General features: G+C 37.6%; 1 protein-coding gene across 1 annotated transcript in view; it reads left to right on the top strand.

Annotated features, from left to right (window-relative positions):
• Positions 1-5,509: 5,509 nt before the first annotated feature.
• SREBF2 (sterol regulatory element binding transcription factor 2) overlaps positions 5,510-23,980 on the top strand; it is a 40,294-nt gene continuing 21,823 nt past the window's right edge. Inside the window, exons 1-4 of the mRNA XM_007435684.4 lie at positions 5,510-5,838; positions 20,107-20,496; positions 21,115-21,296; positions 21,983-22,123. Of these exons, the coding sequence (XP_007435746.1) occupies positions 5,754-5,838; positions 20,107-20,496; positions 21,115-21,296; positions 21,983-22,123 (798 nt within the window). The 5' untranslated portion in view covers positions 5,510-5,753. The remainder of the gene's footprint in view (positions 5,839-20,106; positions 20,497-21,114; positions 21,297-21,982; positions 22,124-23,980) is intronic.

Raw genomic sequence — 23,980 nt, 5'->3', positions numbered from 1 at the left:
TCAAACCACCAACCACGCCCAGTACTGCGAACCCCCATTGGGTCCCCATGCTAGTTGACAGAGCCAGGTTTTAACGCACTTCCAGAAGGCCATAAGAGTGGGGGGCCAATCTCATCTCAGGGGGCAAGATGTTCCACAGGGTGGGGGTGATGGCAAAAAAGTCTTTCCTCCTAGACCCTGCCAGTCAACATTCTCTAGCTGATGGGGTCTGTAACATGCCATTCTTGCTGGACCAGGTGGGATGGGTCGATGTAACTTGGACGAAACAGTTCCTCAGGTAACCTGGGCCCATGCCGTGAAGGGCTTTAAAGGTCATAACCAACCCCTTGAATTGGACCTGGAAGCAAACTAGCACCCAATGCAGCTCATGCAGCAGAGGTGTTACATACGCAACCCTAGAGGTGCCCATAACTCCAGCGCCGCTGCATTCTGCACTAGCTGCAGTTTCTGGATACTTTTCAGGGAAGCTCCATTGCAATTTAGCTCTTTAAAAGTAAGGACATGTGTCTTGAATAGAGCTTAGAAGCACATAAATAGCAAGTGTAGCTCTTTCAGAATGAGCATAATATGATTCCACACAGCTATATCAGTTAAAGTCCAGGTAGATGTACAAAACACTAGATGGAGCTTGCAGATCACCTTCAACAGCAGCTCCACATATAGTAGTCTAAACATAGTCTATTGCAACCAGGCAATTTCTTGCCAAGGAATAATAAATCTGGTAGTATAAGCTGCTGAACATGGGTTGGTCACTATTGTTCTACAATATAAGAGGTGCTTATGCTGCACAAGCAAAGATTTTAAATTATACTATTGGGGGATGTAGGCACTATTTGCAATCTTAATGGTTAGAGCTGTGTTTAGAAAAAAATCACCTTAAAATGAAGTTTGAGTTAAAATAATTACTTTTGGAGTTTTTTCTTTACTGTTTAAATAATTCTTCAACAATACTTGGGCATTTTGATTCAACAATATGAGTTACCTGATTATTTTGAGAGCTGATGTTTGTTGCCAAAATGTCAGTATATAACATATGAAAGTATGGCTTTTTTAGTTTTTCCCTTCCCCTAAATAATACTCAGAATATGAGAATTTGCTGCCTAATTTCTGGAAGGGCTGAATCATATTTCTTTTAATTTTTGTGTCTTTTGGTATTTATTTCACAAAAACATAAAATTGGAACCAGCCATTTAGGCTATGTAGTCCAACCCCATGTTCAGTGCAGGAATCCAAATTAAAGCACCCCCAACAAATGGCTGGGATTAAATATATCCAGTGAAGAACCAATGCTGTAACAGTTGAAGTGTTGGGCCAGGACCAGGGATACCCAGGTTAAAGTTCACCTTCAGCCATGAAAACTAATTTTGAACCAGTCAGCCAGTCTTGGCTGAGCCTACATGACAGAGTTGTTGTTGGGGGTGGGGCAGGAATGGAAGGAGGGATGCTATATATGTTGCCTTGAGGTCCTGAGGAAACCAGGATATAAATGTAAAAGTAAATAAGGAAGTATATCACCACTGTGGATAATTAATCCCCTTCAACCTGTTCTCACTGCTAGGAAACTTTTTTCTAACACTTATAGAATCTGCCTTCCTGCAAGTTAATTCTGTGTCCTGCATTTGAAACAATAGAGAAGAACTTCTGTGTGATTCCATAAAAACAGTTCTGCTGGATCAGGCATTGGACAAATCTTAGATGAATGTTTTGTTTTTACAGCAGTCAACTAAATGCCTCTGGGATGCTTGTAAGTAGGAAATGAAAAAATATTCATCCCCACCACTGGTATTTGGAGGCATGCTCCAGATCCAGAGGTAATACTGAATCTTCAAAACCAATAACACTTCCATGAATTTATCCAATCCCTTTAATGGCCATCACCACATTCTGTGGAAATGATTTCCACAGAGAAATAATGTGCTATATCCATGGTTCCCAAATTGCATTGTGGCACCCCAGGGTGTCATAGGAAACTCATAAGGGTGTTGCGGGATATTTTAAATATTTGAAGGAAACATAGCAATACTCAGTATCTGTTGGACATTACACAAATTACTAGTCTACTATTGCTGTGTTTTCCTCAGCACACAGCTTGAAAACTACAGTGTACCATGAAAAAATTAGTGAGATGCTAAAGGCATTGGGAACCTCTATGCTATATGAAGAAATGTTTCCTTTTGTCTGTTTTACCTCTCCTTCCAATCAAACTTCATGGGATGACCCCTTATCCTTGTGTTTTGAGAAAGAGTGAACTTTTCTCTACTTTCTGCATACCATGTATGATTTTTATAGACCTCAATCATATCCTCCTTCAATCACTAGAGTGTCCCAAACATTATAGCATTTTCTCAGGAACTTGTTCAAGACCCTGAATCATCTCGGTTGTCCTGTCCTGTGATTTTTCTAGCTGTTATATTCTTTTTTAAGTGTGATGACTAGAACTGTATATAAGACGGTATTCTACATGCAAATGTATTATAGTTTTGTATAGTAACAATGCAATTTAGACAATTTTATTTTCAATAGTTTTTCTAATGATTCCTAGCATGGAATATACCATTTTCACGACTTCCATACGCTGAGTCAACATCTTCATTTTGCTACCTGTAATGACTCCAATATATTTTTCTTTGTTAGTTTCAGACTTGATCGCAGTATATGTGAAGTTACCGTATTTTTCCGACGATAAGACGATACTTTTTTCTAAAATCCTTACCCTAAAAACTGAAGGGCGTCTTATTCAAGGAAGTCAGCCGAGAATCGCGCGGTTGCAAAACTGCCCATACTTTGTTTCTGCAGAGAGGCTTCCTCCTATTGCTAGCCTCCAGTCACGAGTGAAATAGCTTGTCTCCCAAACAGACTTCCTCCAATCACGAGCCTGATGTAACTGATGTCAGCTGATGCTGAACAAACCAATTAGAGGAAGGCTGTTTGCAGAGACAAGCTATCTGCAGTTTCACTCGTGCTTGAATGTAATCAGTTATGCAAAAGAGCCTGGAAATAGAGCTGCAGAGAGACAGTTTCAACTTCCTCCCACCGAGTGTATCAGGTCAATGTTAACTAATTACTAAATAAAAATGTGTTCTGCACTATCTTTAAAATATTGATTTTTTAATTTTGGGCTGGAAAAGTGGGGGTCGTCTTGTACATGGGGGCATCTTATTGTTGGAAAAATACGGTATATATAATTTGCAAACTCAGCCAGCTCACTACTCACCCCTAAGTCAAGAACATGTATAAACAAGTTAAACACTGGTCCCAACACAGATCCTTGAAAGACTCCATTTCTTTCTTCTCTCCACTAAGAGAACTGCCCATTTACTCACCTTTTTTGTTTAGCCAGTTAGCAACCCATAAAAGGACAGGTCCTCTTAACTCATGCTAAGAACGTTTGATGAGATATGTGAAAAATGTTATAATATCCCTTTTTAGTCTTTTCTTTTTTCAGTGCTAAATGTGCCCAGCTCCTTCAATTTCTCTTCATAAGACCTAATTTTTAGTCCTCTGATCATCCTCATTGACCTTTTCTGCACTTGTTCCAATTTCTCTAAATCTCTCAGCTGGGACACCTAGGGGTGGGATTTGAACTAAACAGAATAAAATGGAGTGATTAGGTCACATAATTTGGAAATTATACTTGTTGATGCAGTCTAAATTTCATTTGCCTTTTTAGCAGCCACATCACAGTGCTATCATAACTTGCTCCCCTTTGAATTTTTACATATATTTGCACTGAATGTTATCAAACTTTCATGTTGGTCCTACTGTTAGGCTTCTTCTATATAACAGCTGGTGAACAAATAGCATCAATATTTGGTGATGTTTCATTTATTTCAAAAACTTTTTCATAGAATAGTATAAATTGGAGTATCTCTTCTTGTTAGCTTCCTGTAGAATCTTGGGAAAGATCAAACTCTTCAAAATACATCTTGTTCAGGATAGTTCTTTTCAATTGATCTTGAGAGTGATATAAAGGTGGATGAAATATGTAGAAAGATGGAAAGCCAGTATTTGATTTGAAAGGATTGTTAGAGCCCGAGGTGAAAAGGATTGTTAAATCTTTTCAATTGATGCATTGAATTATCATATGAAAGCTGAAAAATGTGTGAATCAACCCCCATTATTCTTTCAAATGATCCAGCTCATGATTTATCACATATTATATCATAGGGCTGGGATAACATTGCTGTCCATTTAGAAGATCGGTTTCCTGATGGGACACAAGTCCAGGCAATAAAACTCATAAAGCAGTATTTGGAACTTTCAGAAACTTCCATTCAATGAAAAGATTTATTTCCTTAACCTATGATCATTGCTTTAGTTACTCATGCACATTGCTGTTTAAATAGCGTAAAGCCCTGGAGTCAAGTTGGTGCACCAGTGAATGTTTAACTCAAAGGATTAAAGTTTTGACTTTAAAGTTACACCCACATGTCTGAAATGCCCAAGGATATTTTTAATGGGAGAAGATGGAACATTAACTTGTTTTTTATGATTTGTTTATATTTATATTAAAGGACAGATAGTCCTGTGGTGCTTTAATGATTAGCAGATTTTACGGCAAAGGTTCCCTGGGTTCATGACCCAGATGCGGTCACCCACATTCTAAGATGGAATGTGCATTATTCTGGATAGAAGACAAATCTTCAGAGTTCAACTCCATGTAATTTTCTTGGTAGCCTTTTTGGAGAATACACACTCGTACTCATTTTCTAGTCTTGCCTACTGCCCTGGTATTGCCTGGTGGCCTCCCATCGCCAAGTCCTATTCTACTTAGCTTCTAAGCCGACAGTTTGACTAGGTTATACATATGGGCACTGAGACAAAAATGTGTAACAAAAATTTAAAGCCAAATAGAGATAGTTTATACAGTTTTTAAAAAATAATTCCCCAAGGAGATAAGAGGATCCCAAACTCTATCTGAAAGCTTCTAGGGAAGTGGCCATGTTTGTCTTTTGCAAAACCAGAGTCTTAGGATCACTTAGAGACTAACACACTTACTGTTGCAGAACCTTTGGTGGCTAAAGTGGACTGTGATCCACCAAAGCGTTCCAATAAACTGGTTATCTTTAAAAGTGTCACAGGACTCTATGTCCTTTCTGAAACTGGCAAAGACAGATGTTTAGATTTCACTATTAAATGGACAAAACTCTCTCCCCACAAAGGGCTCCCACCTCTCTTTCTTAACATCAAGCTTGATGGCAATCTTAACATATTTTGGATTGTCCAAAGAAAGGTATTTCCAATTTTTGAGTTTGCCATTTTTCTCTAGCACAGTCCACGATGTTCTCTTTTTGCGCGTCCGTTTCTACGGTGCCTAAAACTAGCCGTGAATCTGGAAGTGAAATCAATAGCGCCCTCCCGTTTTCGATTTTAACCTTAATATTTCATAAACTTCCCTCCTTCTTATGCATATCCAAACCGGGAGGGCAGTCCAGCAGGGGGGGAACTGCCTCGCATCCAAATGAAAGCTGCTGATCGCTGACGCGCCATCACACCACGAGCCGCTCTGTCCGCTGATTGGTCGGCGGAGACCTGGTCTCATGGACAACCAGCAGCGCGCGGCGGTGCCTCCTCGCAGGTGGATGGGTGGAGTTTGCGGAAGTTAGTGCAAGATGGCGTTGATTGGGGATGTAAGCTTGGAGAGCCCGAGGTGAAGCAGCAACCCCGCCTGGGAAAGGGTTAATGCGCGAGCTGACGCCGCTCCCTCTGACGAGGTGACTCGCTGTAGCTGAACCGGGCGCGCCCCGCCGGCAATGGAAAACGGCGAGCTGAGCAGCATGGAGACTATGGAGACCCTGACGGAGCTCGGCGACGAGCTCACACTGGGCGATATCGATGGTGAGTGCGTGCGGGGCGGGCGCTCGGCTGAGCCCACTATCGCCCCCCTCAGATACAGCAGCCGCGGAGGAAAAGGAAGGCGCTGCTCGGCGCGGATCTCCCGACCCGGCCTGTAGAGGGGCGAAGTGCTGCCGGGTGTATTTGCCTTTCGGTCACCGAAGCACAGCTAGCCCGGTTTAAATTGCTGGGGATTCCCAGAGCAGCCTCAGATCTGAATTGGCAGGTGCCTCCCAATGTGTGTAACATGCGACGCCGTAGTTATTCTTCTCTGCTGTTCCCCCCTCGCCCAAATCCAGATGCCTGTCATTTATGATAGAAAATTTGAGAGTTATTCTGTAGATTAGGTAAAATTTAAGGTATGCTTGCGGTGCAATCCTATGCCTGCTTGCTGAAGAATACATATATTGTTTGAACATGGGTGTAGTACCTCTGTGTACCCTTATTTGAAAATTCAGTTGGCCTTATTACTAAACATTCGTGCCTAGGACTCTCTTAGACTCTCTTAGGACTCTCTTAGTTCTCTTGTATTGGTACTCTCTTAGATCTTTGCCAGTTCTAAACATCTCAAAATGGGCTTAGAAGACCGAAACAGTATCTAGAATTGTGGATAACTTATCAGAAGACCCCCCTCCCTTGCATATTACTGTAGTGGAGTAGTCTGTTTAGTTGCATTTCTTGGCATGTGATATTGACACCTATATATAAAAATATTTAGTGCATTCATCCAATGACAAAGAACAGTAATACGTTTATATGTGAACCTGTATGTTTTTGTGAGTGCTTGGGACTGGAGGGTTTTATGAAAATAGTACAGAGATAATTTTGGGGGGAAGTTTGCAGTTTTTTGGCACACAAATTAAGTGTGCAAGACATTTTTTAAAACAGTATGGCTTAATAGAGTTGACATTTTAGTCTGTCAGATGTATGGTAGTTTTTTTGTCTCTCTGCTTCTATTTTTGCTTCTATTTTTGTGGCTATTCATAATTCTGGGGTCTACATCACAATGCCAGGTGATGCCATCTGATTGCACCTGATGTTAATATATTTACCTAGAAAAAATTTCCAAAAGAAGGATTAGTATTGCAGCATCACTTAAGGAACTGTTTCTTGGTCTAGTCCATATAATAGGGAAGAGTCTTAAAATGTGCTGCAGATTTGCAGTAATATATATGCATTTTATGAGGTTTATATAAATGGCAGCAAATGGGAAAATAAGGGGGTTATTTATTTTTATACACATATGTTTCTGCCTTTGTATGTTTATCTGTTAATAATATAAGCTACTTTGGAACTAAGGCAAGGCTTTGTTAAGCAAATTTCTACAAACAAAATGTTTTCCAGTGTTTCATGTATACCATGAATATGCAGTGGGGGGGTTAATAACATCAAATTCATTGTTCTCACATCAGTTCCTTTTACAAGAAGATTGTTAAGGCCCTTTTATGCCTGATGCTGTGTCTAGATTAGAAACCAAACTGGCATGATCCAAACATTGTATATTAACCGGTTTATGTGAACTGGAAGAAGGATCAATTTTCCATCACAGTATTATTTGAATGTTAGTTTTGATGTAGTTTCCAATTATCCTAATTTAATTAAGCATCCTATCCATATCTGTGAGATATTTTAACACTGTAGCTGGAAAAATATTTTATAACATTTGTTTCATGGAATTACCTAGCTGACTGTAATGTTTACTACTATATTGGTGTAGGAGCTATTTTGTGCCTTTGGTATACTATTGATACCAATGCTATCTGTATTTCTCCTGAATTTATTGAAGAAATTGATGTTTTGTGAGCATGTTTAAGCTAAACAGCCCTGGGAACTTCCATGATTATGTAGAGATGTTAAAAGCTGTTGGCTACTACTAGCCTTTCCTTATCTGATCCCCTGTATGTGTTAGGAATAGAACTCTCAGACAACATGGCATTGTTTTGCTTCAATAATGTGGTGCACAACTGGAAGCACAAGAAGGAGACATGACTTAGATGCATATATTGCATACAGAGTGTTAAAGTCATGAAAAATAGGCTTTCTGCCTGAGATGTGTCAGAAATGTGTTATTTGGAATAAACAATAATACTAGCTGAACACATATTATTTGGAATAGACAGAATAGTACTAGCTGAAGACATATTCTCTATCCAAAATACTTTCAAGTGTTCTGGGAGAAAGTAAGTAGATCTCTTTTCCTGGATAGCAGTAATGAGTATGGATTATATACAGTGGGGCAAAAAAGTATTTAGTCAGCCACCAATTGTGCAAGTTCTCCCACTTAAAAAGATGAGAGAGGCCTGTAATTTTCATCATAGGTATACCTCAACTATGAGAGACAAAATGGGGAAAAAAATCCAGAAAATCACATTGTCTGATTTTTAAAGAATTTATTTGCAAATCATGGTGGAGAATAAGTATTTGGTCAATATCAAAAGTTCATCTCAATACTTTGTTATATATCCTTTGTTGGCAATGAGAGAGGTCAAACGTTTTCTGTAAGTCTTCACAAAGTTTTCACACACTGTTGCTGGTATTTTGGCCCATTCCTCCATGCAAATCTCCTCTAGAGTAGTGATGTTTTGGGGCTGTCGCTGGGCAACACAGACTTTCAACTCCCTCCAAAGGTTTTCCATGGGGTTGAGATCTGGAGACTGGCTAGGCCACTCCAGGACCTTGAAATGCTTCTTACCAAGCCACTCCTTCGTTGCCCGGGCGGTGTGTTTGGGATCACTGTCATGCTGAAAGACCCAGCCACGTTTCATCTTCAATGCCCTTGCTGATGGAAGGAGGTGTTCACTCAAAATCTCACAATACATGGCCCCATTCATTCTTTCCTTTACACAGATCAGTCGTCCTGGTCCCTTTGCAGAAAAACAGCCCCAAAGCATGATGTTTTCACCCCCATGCTTCACAGTAGGTATGGTGTTCTTTGGATGCAACTCAGCATTCTCTCTCCTCCAAACACAACAAGTTGAGTTTAGACCAAAATGTTCTACTTTGGTTTCATCTGACCATATGACATTCTCCCAGTCCTCTTCTGGATCATCCAAATGCTCTCTAGCAAACTTCAGACTGGCCCAGACATGTACTGGCTTAAGCAGGGGGACACGTCTGGCACTGCAGGATTTGAGTCCCTGGCAGCGTAGTGTGTTACTGATGGTAGCCTTTGTTACTTTGGTCCCAGCTCTCTGCAGGTCATTCACTAGGTCCCCCTGTGTGGTTCTGGGATTGTGATCATTTTGACCCCACAGGGTGAGATCTTGCGTGGAGCCCCAGATCAAGGGAGATTATCAGTGGTCTTGTATGTCTTCCATTTTCTAATTATTGCTCCCACAGTTGATTTCTTCACACCAAGCTGCTTGCCTATTGCAGATTCAGTCTTCCCAGCCTGGTGCAGGTCTACAATTTTGTTTCTGGTGTTCTTCAACAGCTCTTTGGTCTTGGCCATAGTTGACTTTGGAGTATGACTGTTTGAGGTTGTGGACAGGTGTCTTTTATACTGATAACAAGGTCAAACAGGTGCCATCACTACAGGTAACGAGTGGAGGACAGAGGAGCCTCTTAAAGAAGTAGTTACAGATCTTGCTTGTTTGTAGGTGACCAAATACTTATTTTCCACCATGATTTGCAAATAAATTCTTTAAAAATCAGACAATGTGATTTTCTGGATTTTTTCCCCCCATTTTGTCTCTCATAGTTGAGGTATACCTATGATGAAAATTACAGCCTCTCTCATCTTTTTAAGTGGGAGAACTTGCACAATTGGTGGCTGACTAAATACTTTTTTGCCCCACTGTAGTTCACAACCTGTCCCATTCTAATTGTGTCAGATTATGAATTGAAAGGATTTAGGACAGGGATGTGCAAATTTGGATGATGTCAGAGACTATACTCCAAAATATAGGCATAGCCTGAATAAACAATTATTTTAATCTTATATTTAATTAAAATGTAACTAAAATAATTAAATGTGGTTAATATGATTGCCCTTCGTGTAAGTACAGTGAAACCACAGTTTAGCAGACGTGGACCACATGCAGTGAGTCAAACCTCTGCCACTTTGCATTATGATATCATGATACAAATGACACAAAATATGTCATTTGTATCATGATATCATAATATAAATGATGTCATTATGCAAATTACTCATGATGATCTATTTTCTGTTTAATGGACGTTTGTGAACCATGTGATATCCTCTCTCCTAATTAGTCTGTTAAAAATAGTTAGCTATCTATTGCATTAAATAAAATAATTTGGTGGCAACTTTTGGACACACTCAGGAAGGCACACCAAAGCTTTCAGGTGCTGCATATGGTCCTGAGGCCTCAGGTTTAAACTGGAAAAAGTATGCACCAAAAATTGCCTGGATATAAGGAACATATAAAAAGAAATAAATACTTCAGTCAGACAAAGAACCCTCTGATTAAGGCTACTAATATTAACATTAACATAGTTATCCTATCTTAAATTCACATGTCACTGCTACTTCTGCTTCTGTGTTCGTAATTTTTATAGCTTATTTTTTCCAGTGACATTTGAATTAATATAAATTTTAAAAAGTATGTTACAATTTGAGCAGTTAATGCCAAGTCTCTTTTGCCCAACCTTAAAAAGGCAGTACAATTTATTTTTTCTGCCCAGTTGTAGCATGAATCAAAATATTTCTTAACATCATTTAACATTTGATTTTCCTTTTGCTCAAAAACAAATTCCTAGTTGCAGTGATTTGACTCACCTTTTCACAGTTATTCACATAACTTCATGTATGTATGTGAATGAGGAAAATATTTTGTTTGCTAAAGAAAAATAAATTTGCGCTTGAGATGTGGCTTTCAGAGTCAAAGTACTTAAATACCTGAAAAGGAGTAGAAAATAAAAATAATGTTTAAAAACAAGTACTATGTTAGATGTGTTTGTTTTATAAATTGCTGAGATTGGGAAACTTTACTTGGTCTCAGGAAGCCTGTACAGGTAGTTTTTGGGTTATGTTCACTCGTTCAGCGACTGTTCAAAGTTACAACAGCGCTGAATGAGGGGGACTTACAACCGTTCCTCAAAGTTGTGGCCATTGCAGTGTCTCATGTTCATGTGATCATGATTTGGGCACTTGGCAATCAGCTCGCACTTACAATGGCTGCAGCATCCAGCGGTCATGTGATCACCATTTGTGACCTTCCTGGCTGGCTTCTTACAAGCAAAGTCAATGGGGAAGCCGGCAGGAAGTCACAAGTCATTCCCGCTTCTGCCACCTTTTCTCCTGAGGAGCCCCCAGGTGGCATGGGGATCTCATACTCTGTAGTGACTGCCTGTGGCACTCCCTGTCCGCCCATACTTTGTAGCACCCACCTGCAGCACTCACCCTCCTGCCCTCCATAACACCCACCTGCAGCACCCTTCGTAGCACTCACCCTTCGTAGCCACCTGCTTGCCCATAGCTCTCACCCACTGGCCTGCTTGTCTAGGATGTGGTTTCAGCGCCTCTTCCCACATCATGAACGACTTGCATGGTCCTTGTTTAATGATGGCAATGGATTGCTGTTGCTAAGCAATGCAGTCACATGACATCACGCTTTACGACCACATTGCTTAGTAACAGAAATTCCAGTCCCAATTGCCATTGTAACCTGAGGACTACCTGTAATATTTTTTTCTTTATAAGATTTTGATTATTTTTCCAACATTGGGATGGTTTGGGCTATACGTTGGTCTGAAGAAGCAGAATGCTCATGTGGTATAATTATAAGCCCACGTTACTGATTTTGCAATTAACGTTTTTAGTTTTGCCAGCACTTTCTAGAAGAGTACACAGTGTATGTGGCCCTTGCTTAGATTTCTATTAAAAGTACTCTACACTTCACATGGCAGATATGATTGTTGTGGATAATCTATAGCAGTGTTTTTCAAACTTGGTGACTTTAAGGACAATTTTTATAAGATGATGTATCATTGGTATTTGTCACTGGAAAAATTATCTAAAACGTATAAAGATACTTCGAATATATGTTGGAAATGTGAACAACAACAGGGGACTTTTTATCATGCTTGGTGGACATGTAAAAAACTAAAAAAAATTGGATCCAAATACATATATTAATTCAGAAGATTTTAAAAATTAATTTACAATTGAAGCCAGAGATGTTTCTTTTGGGACTGACTGACAAAGAGTTGGAAAAAACTCATGGAACTTTGTTTTTATATATGATAACAGCAGCAAGACTTTTATATGCATAATGGTGGAAGGATTTGACATTACCCACAATGGAAGAGTAGATCGTGAAGATGATGGAGCTTGCTGAGATAACTAAATTGACAGCTTTGATCAGAGAAAAGACACTGATTAAGTTCAATGCTGATTGGAAACCTCTTTTGGATTTTTGTGTGAAACAGAAAAAATGAAATTATGATATATTGGTTTGATGATTAGAAAAAATATTAGATGGTAGAAAAAATAAAAGTTATATTGTAACTCTAGAGTAAGAGTTCAATTTAAATCTATATCTATAGCTTTGTAAAAGAAAATCAGACGTCATTTCCTTATACTATACTTCTTTTTCTTTCTTTTCTTTCTGTACTTTTGGCTTTGTTCTCTCTTTCTGTATTTTCTTTTTTTTCTTTATCTTAAATATTAGTTCCTGTTAGTTTTTATCTTGTTTAAAAATTTAATAAAGTTATTACAAAAAAAAAAAAAACCACTTGGCAACTTTAAGATGTGCAGACTTCAACTTCCAGAATTCCCCAGCCAGCATGTTGGGGAATTTTGGCTATGGAATTCTGGGACATCTGGGGAATTCTCAGAGTCCAAGTCCACACATCTTAAAGTTTGAAAAACACTGGTCTACAGTATAGTGCTTCCTGGATAACTTCAGCATTACTTATGAATCTAATTGGTTCTGTAAGGCTTTTGAGGATGGGCTCTTACCATTTGGAGATCAACACCTAGAACCTGTGTTCTTTGTTACTACATGTTCAGTTTTGGGGAGAGCGCAACTTGCTGTCAGCTTTCAGTGTTTAGTGCTTACTTAGGACTTGCTACCTGAGCGTTATTTTGCTCCATAATATATATCTTCTCAAGAAATGGGGAGTCCAGGAGAGAAGGTACTTTTATGAAAGCAATGGGTTTATGGGAAATGGGCCTCTGCCCAGAAAATCAGTCTCATTAGAGTGTTGTGACCATTTTAAAGCTCTTCAGGAAAGACATAGAGAAGTTTTAGAACAAAGAGACATATGACAAAATCTGATCTGGAAGAATATTTCAGATTCCTAGAATGTGCCAGTTTAAAGTAGTCTCCCCTGCTTTTTTTTGAGAAAATATTTATTCCTAGGTGTGGCTATGGAAAAGTTTATTTTTTTTAAAGAAGGGGGTGAATATATGCTTTCAGATAGGTTCTGAAGAAAGTACTAGACAGATCTAAAATGCAAAAGTTAGGTAACACATTACAGCAGTCCTTGTTTAGCGACCACAATTGAGACCAACAATTTGGTCATTAAGTGAAATGGTTACTAAGTGAAACGACAACTGTGCTTATGATCTTCAGCTTTCCTTTGCATCACAGACCTCCAAAGGTCATAAATGTGAGGATTGGTCATGTAGTTACTTTTTCATCACCATTGTAACTGTGAACAGTTGCTAAACAAGGCAGTTGCTAAACAGTTACTAAACAAGGACTACCTGTACATTTATGTTTGACTAATCAAGATAATGAATAAAGTATGATTCACTATCCAGTGTTTTGCCGTGCAGAAGGCATGTGGGCTGCTTTAAAAAAGGATTTAAATTGTGGCTGTGGATGTAGTGGTATATAATCTATGGACCAAATCACTCCCCAGGCCCACTTTAGGATTGGGATGAGGTTACTAGAGGGCTAAAACCTTGCCCCCAGAAGCCTTACCCACAAACATAATCCACCTCCCAAGGACAAGCTGCAAACAGAGTGCTTTGAAGCCATTACTCCCTGGGTGTAGTCCTTGAACATTATAATAAGAGGGTTAGCAGGGGTGGGCCTTCTTTTGAGGGCCAACACTGCACTTTATGTTTTTGAAGTGGCCTGAGTCTGCAGTTGTTGGGACAATGATATCAAATTGGTGGGGTCATATCACACTTACTAGCACAGCTGGACTTTTTGTGTTTTTAAAACTACATTAAGCCAATACTAGAGTTTAGTACAGTTATTATGTGCTTCCTTGCTCCAAACACCAGTTTTTAGTGATTTCACTGTAAAAATTTGGCAGTGTAGAGAGGGCTGCCAGTGTTAAATTTTTTATATTATACAAAATAAAAATAAGAATTGAAGGAGTATATTAAATAAATTGCTAGTGTGGGTACAGTTATGGTGAACAAACTACATGCTCCCTAGGATGCAGTTTAATGAACATTAAGGAAATATTAGGCTAAAAAACTAGGCTAATAGTTAATTAACTAGGCTAACTAGGACAGTTAGCCTTAGTTAACTTAGTTCTTCAGTTCAGGAATGCCATTCAGCAGGATCAAATCATGTAACATATCTGGAGAGTATCAGCAGTGTAACAGATGTATCCCGGAATTGTTACAATCATAGGATCATGGGATTGGAAGTCATCTCGTCTTAAACACCCTGCTTGGTGTAGAATCTGCTAAAGGATTTCAGATATATATGGCTATGTATGTATGCTTCTGTCAGGAAATTCCTCCTCGCATCTAACCTAGATCTGTTTCCATGTCATTTCCACCCATTGGTCCTGGTCTTGCCCTTTAGGGCAACAGAGATTTTGGAATAGCTTCCAAGTCTCCAGATTTGAATACTATTGAAAATCTGTGGGGTGATCTCAAACATGCAATATATACAAGGAGACCTAAGAATGTTTCTGAGTTAGAAGAGTTTTCCAAGGAAGAGTGGGAAAGCATTCCAAAAACAAGAACAGGAAGATTTTTAGTTGGCTAGAGGAAACATTTGGAAGCTGTTACTTCTGTCCAAACTTTTGCACCTGCAATATTTTCACTGTTTTTTAAAATTTTGAATATGTAAACAATAGCTGATAGTGTACATTTAAATTTGCAGAAAAATGTCACCATTGTACACTTTGTACATTATAGAAGTTGTATCAGTTTCTGTTCATATAGGACTTCATTGTAAAATACAGTCTGACCAGGGCTCCTAATTTTTAAAAATGTGTCATTAACTTCACTGTAAAAAGAATTGACTGGGGGGAAAAGTGTTTAGAGCTCTGATTTGGGTGGTGCTCCTGGTCTTGAACTGCATTGTTTGTTTTTCTGAAGAACACCTTTTCCCATTTATTGTTTGCTTTGAAAGTGCCTTTTGCTTTTTGCTTTTTTTCCTAGAATAGAAGTGGACTTGTTTAAATAAGAAGCACGCTTATTTAAACATGTGATTACTGTTTTGTTTACCTTTTTTAAAAATATGATAAGCTGGTTTTGAATTCCAAGTTAGAGTTCTTACATATTTTTTAAAATAATATAACTAGGTTGCCAAACCTGGACTGCAAAAATTCTGATGACTGCTAGACGTCAGTCAAGAAAATCAACTCTTTCCTGCTATCTAATATTTGTTTGGGTTTTTGCAGCCCAGATCTGGTAGCCCTAAAATGAACACAACTTTCTTTTTATCAATCAAATCATGTTGATTTCAAGAGGGTAAAATGGCAATGGGCTTTTCAGATTTTTGTTCTAAGATCAATAAGTCACAGTTGTTGGATGTTTGTAAGGTAAACTCTGTAGCCTGCATTTCCATTAAGTAGTTATAGGAATATCTTGTGATGGGAAACTATTATCTTTGAAATCCTAAAATCTTTAAAGGCTTCTTTTGCCCCAGTCAACTGTTGAAGAAATCCTTGGGATTAGACTGTTATCCAGAATTTTCCTCTTTGGTTCTCAAAGTTGTGGGATTAAAGAGATGGAGAAAGAGAATGCTTTTATGGTATAAAATATGTCCTCTAAGTTGAGCTCTGCCAAGTGAATAGAATTTTGGTTTCCACTTGTTCAAATGTTTTTGCTTAGTAAGTTTCTTTACATACCATATCTCATTTTTCACTTCTGCACTCCAGTCCTTTTCCTGGAAATATCTTGTATTGGTTTAAATTGATGGAGGCTGCAGAATAAGAAATAAGGCAGAAAAAATGCACATGATTGCATATTGGTGCCCTAAATATTTCCTTGATACTATTACAGGTTTTTGAGGTTTATTACTTAATGGCTTCTTCAGTTACAGGATTTGCTTTCTAAACTTCTTGCATAAAAAATTAGTAGGTAACTTTTTTAGTGCTTATGATTAGTAGAATTAATGACTTGGGATCCCTTATTTATTTATTTAGAGCAATTATATGGCTGCTGAACTCGAACAGTGCAGCTCTGGCAGCATATAATAAACCAACAATATAAAAACAAAATAAACAATACCAACTAAAAACAAAGAACAACCATTAACTGGTGAAAGGGACTCTAATTTATTATACACCTCTGGATAGGAATTCCAAACATCCTGGCTTAAATGTCCAAGGAAAGAACCAGGTTTTCACTGCCTTTCTAATGGCCAGCAGGTCCAGGGTCAACCAGACATTGGGAGGAAAATCGTTCCAGAAGGCAGGTGCCACAGCTAAAAAGGCACTAATTTCTGGCAGATTCATCTGCCTCCAAGTTGAAGATTCTGAGCATGTTAAGGATAGAGCCTTGATGAACATTTCTGTGTTCCCTTGGTAGTACAGGTTTCAGAAATCTGTTACTTTTATTGACATGTTTGTATATTATGAGGATGTTTGTATATTATGCTTATATACATAAACTGTATTCCAGACTAGCTATTATAACATGGATTTCATCCTGTTCAGCCTGTTAATATTATATACCTCAGTTCTGTAGAAAGGGTCTGCTTAAAACTATGTTTATAAAATGGTATCAGTAACTTTAAAGCTGTCATGTACAGAGTTTTTTGTTTAAATTAATGTAAGATGTGTGAGTCAAAACAAATACATCCACTGATGAATCTATAATGGTAACTTCCATTTTAGCTGATATAAAAAGGGAGGTATAGCAGCATGACTGCGGTAATTGGTCAAAATTGGGAAGTCTCAAACCTGTTCCAGAAGCCCTCTGGGTCTATATACCCAGCTAATTATTAAGAAAAAACACTGACTCAGAGTCTGTAAAGATAGATTCATGAACACAGTTGTAAATATATGATAACTGGGAATTACAGGTTATTCTCCAATTTGTACAAAGACAGAAACACAAGAAAAAAAAATTAATTAGCACATGCACATCAAAATAAATGTAAAGCCTAATTGCAGATTCTTTATATTATAAATTTCGTTAAATTTCCAAAAGATTAAAATACAAAAAAGTCAAAAAGAAAAGAAAAGAAACATCTGTAAAGAAAGCATAGAAAAAGAAAAGTAACCTAATTGCAGATTCATGGCATAATTACTTGTTTCTACAGAAATAAAATTCTAAAAACAAATGTTCTTCCTGCTTCCCCTTTAACTGGATTTCCTTTGCCCCAGAAATGCCACTCAGTTAATTCTGAGGCTGTGGGGAAATGTTAAATCCCCCTGCTACCTGTCTTGGTCCAGCAGCTTCTCTGTTCTTTCAAAAGAAGCTCCAATTCTCTATACAGTAATCTGACTCTGTACCAGACTCAGAACATGCAACTATCCCTTATGAAGTCATGGATTCCACATCTAAGGTGAATGAATATCTTCAGTCTGTATGGTTTGGGGTATCGTGAATGCACATTGACTTCACAACAGGAGGTAAATCATAGTTCACGTTTAATGAATAATCTCAGACAGTCATGCTGATCAATAAGGAAAAAAAAATATTTTATCAGATGTCCCAAAGTAGTGAATTCCTTCTGATAAAGCTTGCTTTAGATAACTTACTAAGTAAATCAAGCTTCTCTCCTAGCTTTTAGAATAATGCAGCTACTGTACTTTCAGCATGTTCTGTTCTGTAGTTATACTATCTAGGCTTTTTAAGTTATCTACTCTGATCCTTTGGGTATGTATTTGAGGTATTTTTATACCACTGTAATCTATGCCTAACTCCTGGCACTTTACATACTAAAAAAATATGTGAAACATTAAACATAAAGACAATAAAATGTTTGAACGTTTATGTACATTTCTGAAACTAAAGTGGAAATCCTAATGAGAGTTTTTAGGTGTTGATTATTATATAACATGGCTGGAAAGTATCTGATTCCTATTGCTACTACAGGTAGTCCCCAGTTTAAGGACAAGTTCTGTTCCGAAGGTCTGCCCTTAAGTCGAATTTGTATGTAAACCAGAACAGTATTATTGTATAATACTGTATAAGTAGTATTGTGTAATTAACTTGGACCATTGTGTATTTAACTCAAATCATTGTGTATTTAACTCAAATTTTGCTACAATAGGCTCCATTCTTAACTATGGGTGGTCTGTAACTCAGGGATTTTTAACCCAGGGACTACCTGTAAAGCTTATGGTGTGCTGGCAAATCAAATCTCAGAGATTCATTTCTACTTTGTCTAATTTCTATTCTTGTATCTGAATTACAGTACTGCTACAATTAATAGCAGTGCAATTATAGTACTTGGCTGATCTTTATTAAATCAAGTCTTATTCTTCTGTAATTTCCCCTCTCTCCTATACAGATATTTATTTATTTATTAAATGTGTATGGGTCTGTCATCTCAAAACTGAACCAGGGATACTGTAATCTATCAGTATTAACCTCTTTTTGGGCTGAGAGGGTGAGTTATCCAGGTAGAACTCAGTTTATTTTTTCACTGCTACTTGTTTAATTTGTCTTTATCACTTAGTTTTATTAAAATTAAAAATGTCTTGGTTAGATTCTGGAAGATTGAGAAATACATTTATCAGGCTATACACCTTTTAGACCACAGTGTCAAGAAAAAAAAAGGAAAACTGTTGCCCTTCCAGATAAAAATATGCACCATTCAGGATTCTCTTCTTCTAAAAAACATTCAAGAAGCAGAAATGTAGCTGGATTTGTGCTTCTGTTGTTCAGTTACTATTCCCCCCCACTCCCCAGCACTTGGGATGTTTCAGTAGTGGAAATGGGCAGTAGGGGAAACGTGATCCAATATTATCTCTAAAGATTGAAATTAATTAAAAAAAAATATTGGGAGAGCCAGTCACTGACCTGTGTAGTATATAGCTATTATATCAGAATCTATGTGTGCTGTAACAGAAAGGGAGCCTTTTGAAAGGGAGGGAACTTGGCTGGAAAGCAGTGAAATACCTACAGTAGAAGATTGGATTATAAAATGAACTGAACTTGCAGAAATGGCAAAGCTGACCAGCTTGGTCAGAGAAAATGACAAATTTTTTTTTTTGAAAGACTGGAAACCTTACATGTACGTTTTGTTGAAAGAAGAAAAGATCAAGTTGATGATTTGGGGATTTGGGGACTAAAAAGGCACAAAGAGGATGGGGAAAAGGTTAAGATGAGAATTACTCGATAGAGAGAAGGGCAGAAGGCATATGTTGTATGTTTTCTTTTTTCTTATTCCTTAATTTTTTAATTATTTTCTATTTTTTGTTTGTTCATTTTTACTGTATTGAAAAATCCTAATTAAAAAAAAAAAAAAAACGGGAGGGAACTTGGAGTCGGGATTCCGTAGCTGATTGTGCATGGATTGGTTCACTTCAAAGGCTGTCTGGTTACATACTTTTTAAGATTTTAAAGTTTAGAATAACCCATGATTATAAACAAATTAGTAATTGGTGGAGATGTTTAAGTGCTGACCTGACAGTGGTAAAATCTACACACCTGGTTAATAACAAGGCATCATATTTTAAATCATTTCAATTTTCCAGAAAGGCAGTTCCACAAATGACTCATTGGAATAATTTAATTGGGGTGTGACAAAATCATAGATAATTATGGCAAGATTTAGTTTTCTAAAGTATGGTTACAATTGGCTCAGATCCAAAGCTAAAAAAAAGAAAGGTATTTGAAGTTACAGATACCACTTAGGCATCCAGCGATAAGGCCACAGACAGAATAATACCCAGTCATTTCATCTCCATCCTCCATTCTTACGATTAACTGAGATTCACCAGTCTGAATCAGGAACAATAAGCAGGGGCCTTTCAGATGTTTGGACTAAAGCTCCCATAATCTCTGGTGATTAGTTGTTTTTAGATTTAACATCCATAATTTCTAAAGGAATGCCTGTCCTTCCTCTATACTTTTTTTAATTTCAAGGTTGATGAATCTTGAAAAATAATCATATGGTTTCCATTTTTTTGTTTTGTGTTTTATAGAAATGCTACAGTTTGTCAGCAGTCAGGTTGGAGATTTTCCAGATTTATTTTCTGAACAGTTATACAGCACATTCCAGAGCAGCAATGCATGTAATGGAGACAGAACATCAGATACTTCACAGAAAGCCTACAATCAGGGGCAGTTACAATCCTCTTCTCCTGGTGCAGCTTCTCCGCCACAGCTTCAGACTGTGCAAGTGAAGGCTTCTCAGTCAACAGGCACAATTTCTGCTCCACAGCGGGCTGCACCCCCTCTTCAACCTCGTCCCCAAGTTCAACCTCCACTTCAGCAACAGACAGTGATGATTACTCCAACTTTCAGCTCCTCTCCCCAGACCCGGATCATTCAGCAACCTGTAATATACCAAAACGCAGCCACAAGTTTTCAAGGTAACTCTCATGGTCTTCAAAGCAATGAAGAACACAGCTTTATAGATAACTATGGTAAAAAAATCCTTGCCTTTGTCTTCACAGATGAGTTAAAAATATCTGGAATACAGCATTATTTAGAGCCATATCCATGTTGCCAGTGAGAGACAAAAATAACTGGAAAATGAAAACTAACACAGAGTGTGTTATCTTAATTGTTTTGCAATAAAGTTTGGCTATTTGGTCAAAATATACTCTCTACTTTCAGAGTTGTTTAAAATAAATACAATTAAACAGCACAATCAATAAAATATATAATGCTTAAAATATAAACTTGAATAGTAAAGTTATAAAAACTCATGTCAGTAAGTAAATATGTAATTTAAAAATCCAGAATTACTGTATCACTGAATAAGACAGTACTGTCCTGATTTAATGTATTAGAACTGAATAGAAGATATTTCTGGTGAGTTTTGCTCATCTCTGGTTGTTACGATAACCTTTAGAAAAAACTACAGCAATTATCTATATGTTTTTCTTGAAACACAGCCTATAACCAAAGATCAAAGACTACAACTCTCATTGTGAAAGTCATAATTTCCCTTGAGCCGTTTCAGACTTTTCTTACCTTCTTTCTAGTGCTGCAACCTCAGGTTCAAAGCTTGGTGACTTCCTCCCAAGTTCAACCAGTCACCATCCAGCAGCAGGTGCAGACCATGCAAGCTCAGAGGGTACTGACACAGAGTACCAGCGGCACCATCCAGACACTAACTCCAGCCACTGTCCAGGCAGTAGCTGCCCCTCAAGTTCAGCAGGTTCCAGTGAGTTCTTTTAGTATCCTAATGCGGAAAGGGAGTATTGCATTTCAAGGCATGTATGTTTGTATTCTGCTCCAAGGCAAGAAATAGCTTCACTGATATAAATGGTTTGGCTTCCAAGCAATGAAATCCCTAAGGCTCATAGGTCATTGATGGCTAAATTTTAAACAAACATAAGAAAATAAAAAGGGATTACAGACTGATATTTGGAAGAAAGTTAGTAGGGAAATTTTGGAAAGAATGGGCAGTGTTCCAAGCTATTATAGTAATAATTTCAAAAGCGTAGGTTTTGGTATTTTATAACTTCAGATTTGTTCAGTGGAGGGGGAGAGCATTACAAAGAATAAGATATTCCTTATTCCACTTCTAAAAGCTTTTATCAGGTGGAGAATATACTCTTTAGAGCCAATTTGATTAATTTGAAAAAGAGAAGTGATTGGATTGATTCATTGGATACCACAGTGAAAGTCAGCTTATAATGTTGTAACATATCTGAGGTTAGTAGCTATATACTCTGGGCCTCTGGTATATGTAGAAAGGAGCCTGGGACAGAAGTATTTTGAAACAGTAGTTATGGGTGTTTCTTGCATAGTGGAACTCTATACTTTGACAGTAGGAACTAGTAATAACATAACTTTCCATTCCAGTATTGGCTTTCTTTAAATGTTTACTGTCTTGTCTCCTTTCAGGTCCTAGTCCAGCCACAGATAATCAAAACAGATTCTCTTGTCTTAACAACATTGAAAACTGATGGTAGTCCTGTTATGGCTGCTGTTCAGAATCCAGCCCTGGCAGCAATAACCACACCTCTCCAGACAACAGCTTTGCAGGTATCATAGGGCTCCACACTGTCTCCTGAATAATTGCTTTCTCCCTTTTATTTACAGGGATCTTTCTCTAGGGATTCTTAAAACTGCATGTGAGCATTATAGTACATATGTCTTCTTGGAAAAAATATGGCATATTGAGCCTATATAGTCATTCTTGGAATGAAAAAGGATCAGAAGACCTATATCTAAGTAGATATGTATATCTATTGTTCATATGTAATTGGTTTCAATGTAATTCCTCAGAATATTTCTGTAAATATTGGGGGGGAGGATTATAGGGGCCAACAGCTTTGAAAACTATTGAAGATCTCTCCTTGGTAACTAGTTTCTCTTTTCATCTCTTATATGAGTCCTCTTACATGTGTCCAGATTTTTACTAAGCTTTTTGTGCAGCCAGAGTGCTATATCCTTCTGTCTTCCAGCTTTTTCCACATTGAAATTATATGTAGTAGTGCTTTTAGCATATTTTTAGGAACTTCTATCCATATTGAATTTCTTTTTCTCAGCCTATTAAGTTCTCCTGCCATGGAATCCTGTTTATCATCCCTCTGAATTTATTCAAATATGCTTTTGTGGAGTCCAAGATATATAGTTGACTACACTCAGTTTTAATTTCTCTTAAAATCAAGAAATCTAGTGTTACACGTTAATTTCACTCCAGTCGTCCTGCTATTTTCATTTTATTAAGTTTTATGTAGTGATAATGTGAAGTCAAGGATAGTCAACTTGTCCCTTTTTCCACTGTCACAAGGAGAAATTGTCAGCAAATATAGTCATACTTAGCAGAGTTTCTCTTCCAGCTAGATATCAGGAAATTAAAGATGTAAAGTTTGCTTCTGGAACCACACCTTCTCCATGGTTGAGCAGGCGGTAATAGACATCAGCAGCAGCACTGATTAGAGTTCATACCTCCACTTAATGCAACTGACCATTCACTTGTAATTCTGAGCAGGAAAGGATCCTTTTAATATTCAGTACAACTTTTTCTTTTCTATTTCTTTTGTTTCTTTGTATATGTTGATTGTTATTTTCCCATCATGGGAGTCATCCCAATAGGTTTCAGTTATAACTTCAAAGAGTTAGTTGGAATTAAAAAGTGACCAATTTTAGAAAGTGAGGTACACTGAGTGATGACCAGTAAAAAGCCTTTTTCCCTACTATAGAGTATCTTCCCTAAGGATATCAGCCTGGCTCCTATTCTGATTTCCTCTTTTTGCCAGGCCAATACCTCCTACCCCCCAGGCCTATTAAATATAGTGTAATTCTTGATCTTACAATTAACTTCCTGATTTTTCCTCTATGCTACTGTATTGTTTAAATTTGCTTTTTTAATCTTTCTGATAGCAGTTTTGTTATGGTGTGGTCTGTAAAATATACATTCTTCACAGCTTGAAATGTGTGTATTTAGGTAATTAGCTGTTTAATTTACAAAACAGGTGAAAATCTGTTCAGATTCTGAGAGCATTTTATTTGAACAGTATGTAAGACACTATAAGAAAATAGCCATGCCTAAAAATAGTTTTTTGAACTAAGAGGAGACTATTTTTTTTATTCTTATCTAACAAATCAGGCCTTTTTGCTGATAGCTCTATCTTTGCAGTTGGAAACCACTGTCTTTCCCAAAATGAACTGTTCATGACTGTCATGAGAAAGAGCAGTGCCATTGTCACTGTGTATAAATAGTGGGATTGTTACTCCACTGGGGTCCAAAAGTATGAATTCTTAAGAACATAGGAAAGTACATTGTTTATCACTGGTTTATCTAGTTTGTGTTGTGTTCTGTAGTAGATAAGAGCTGTTCTTGGTTTTCAGTAATGAGTGTTTCCCAGCCTTTTTACACAGATTCTTGAACTAGAG

This window comes from Python bivittatus, unplaced genomic scaffold (genome assembly GCF_059951505.1).
Source record: "Python bivittatus isolate LINGU-HERP-01145 unplaced genomic scaffold, Pbiv_v1 ctg000330_np1212, whole genome shotgun sequence".
Classification (NCBI taxonomy): Eukaryota; Metazoa; Chordata; class Lepidosauria; order Squamata; family Pythonidae; genus Python; species Python bivittatus.
The sequence above is the reverse complement of the archived record's forward strand: the minus strand, read 5'-3'. Positions and strand labels throughout refer to the sequence as shown.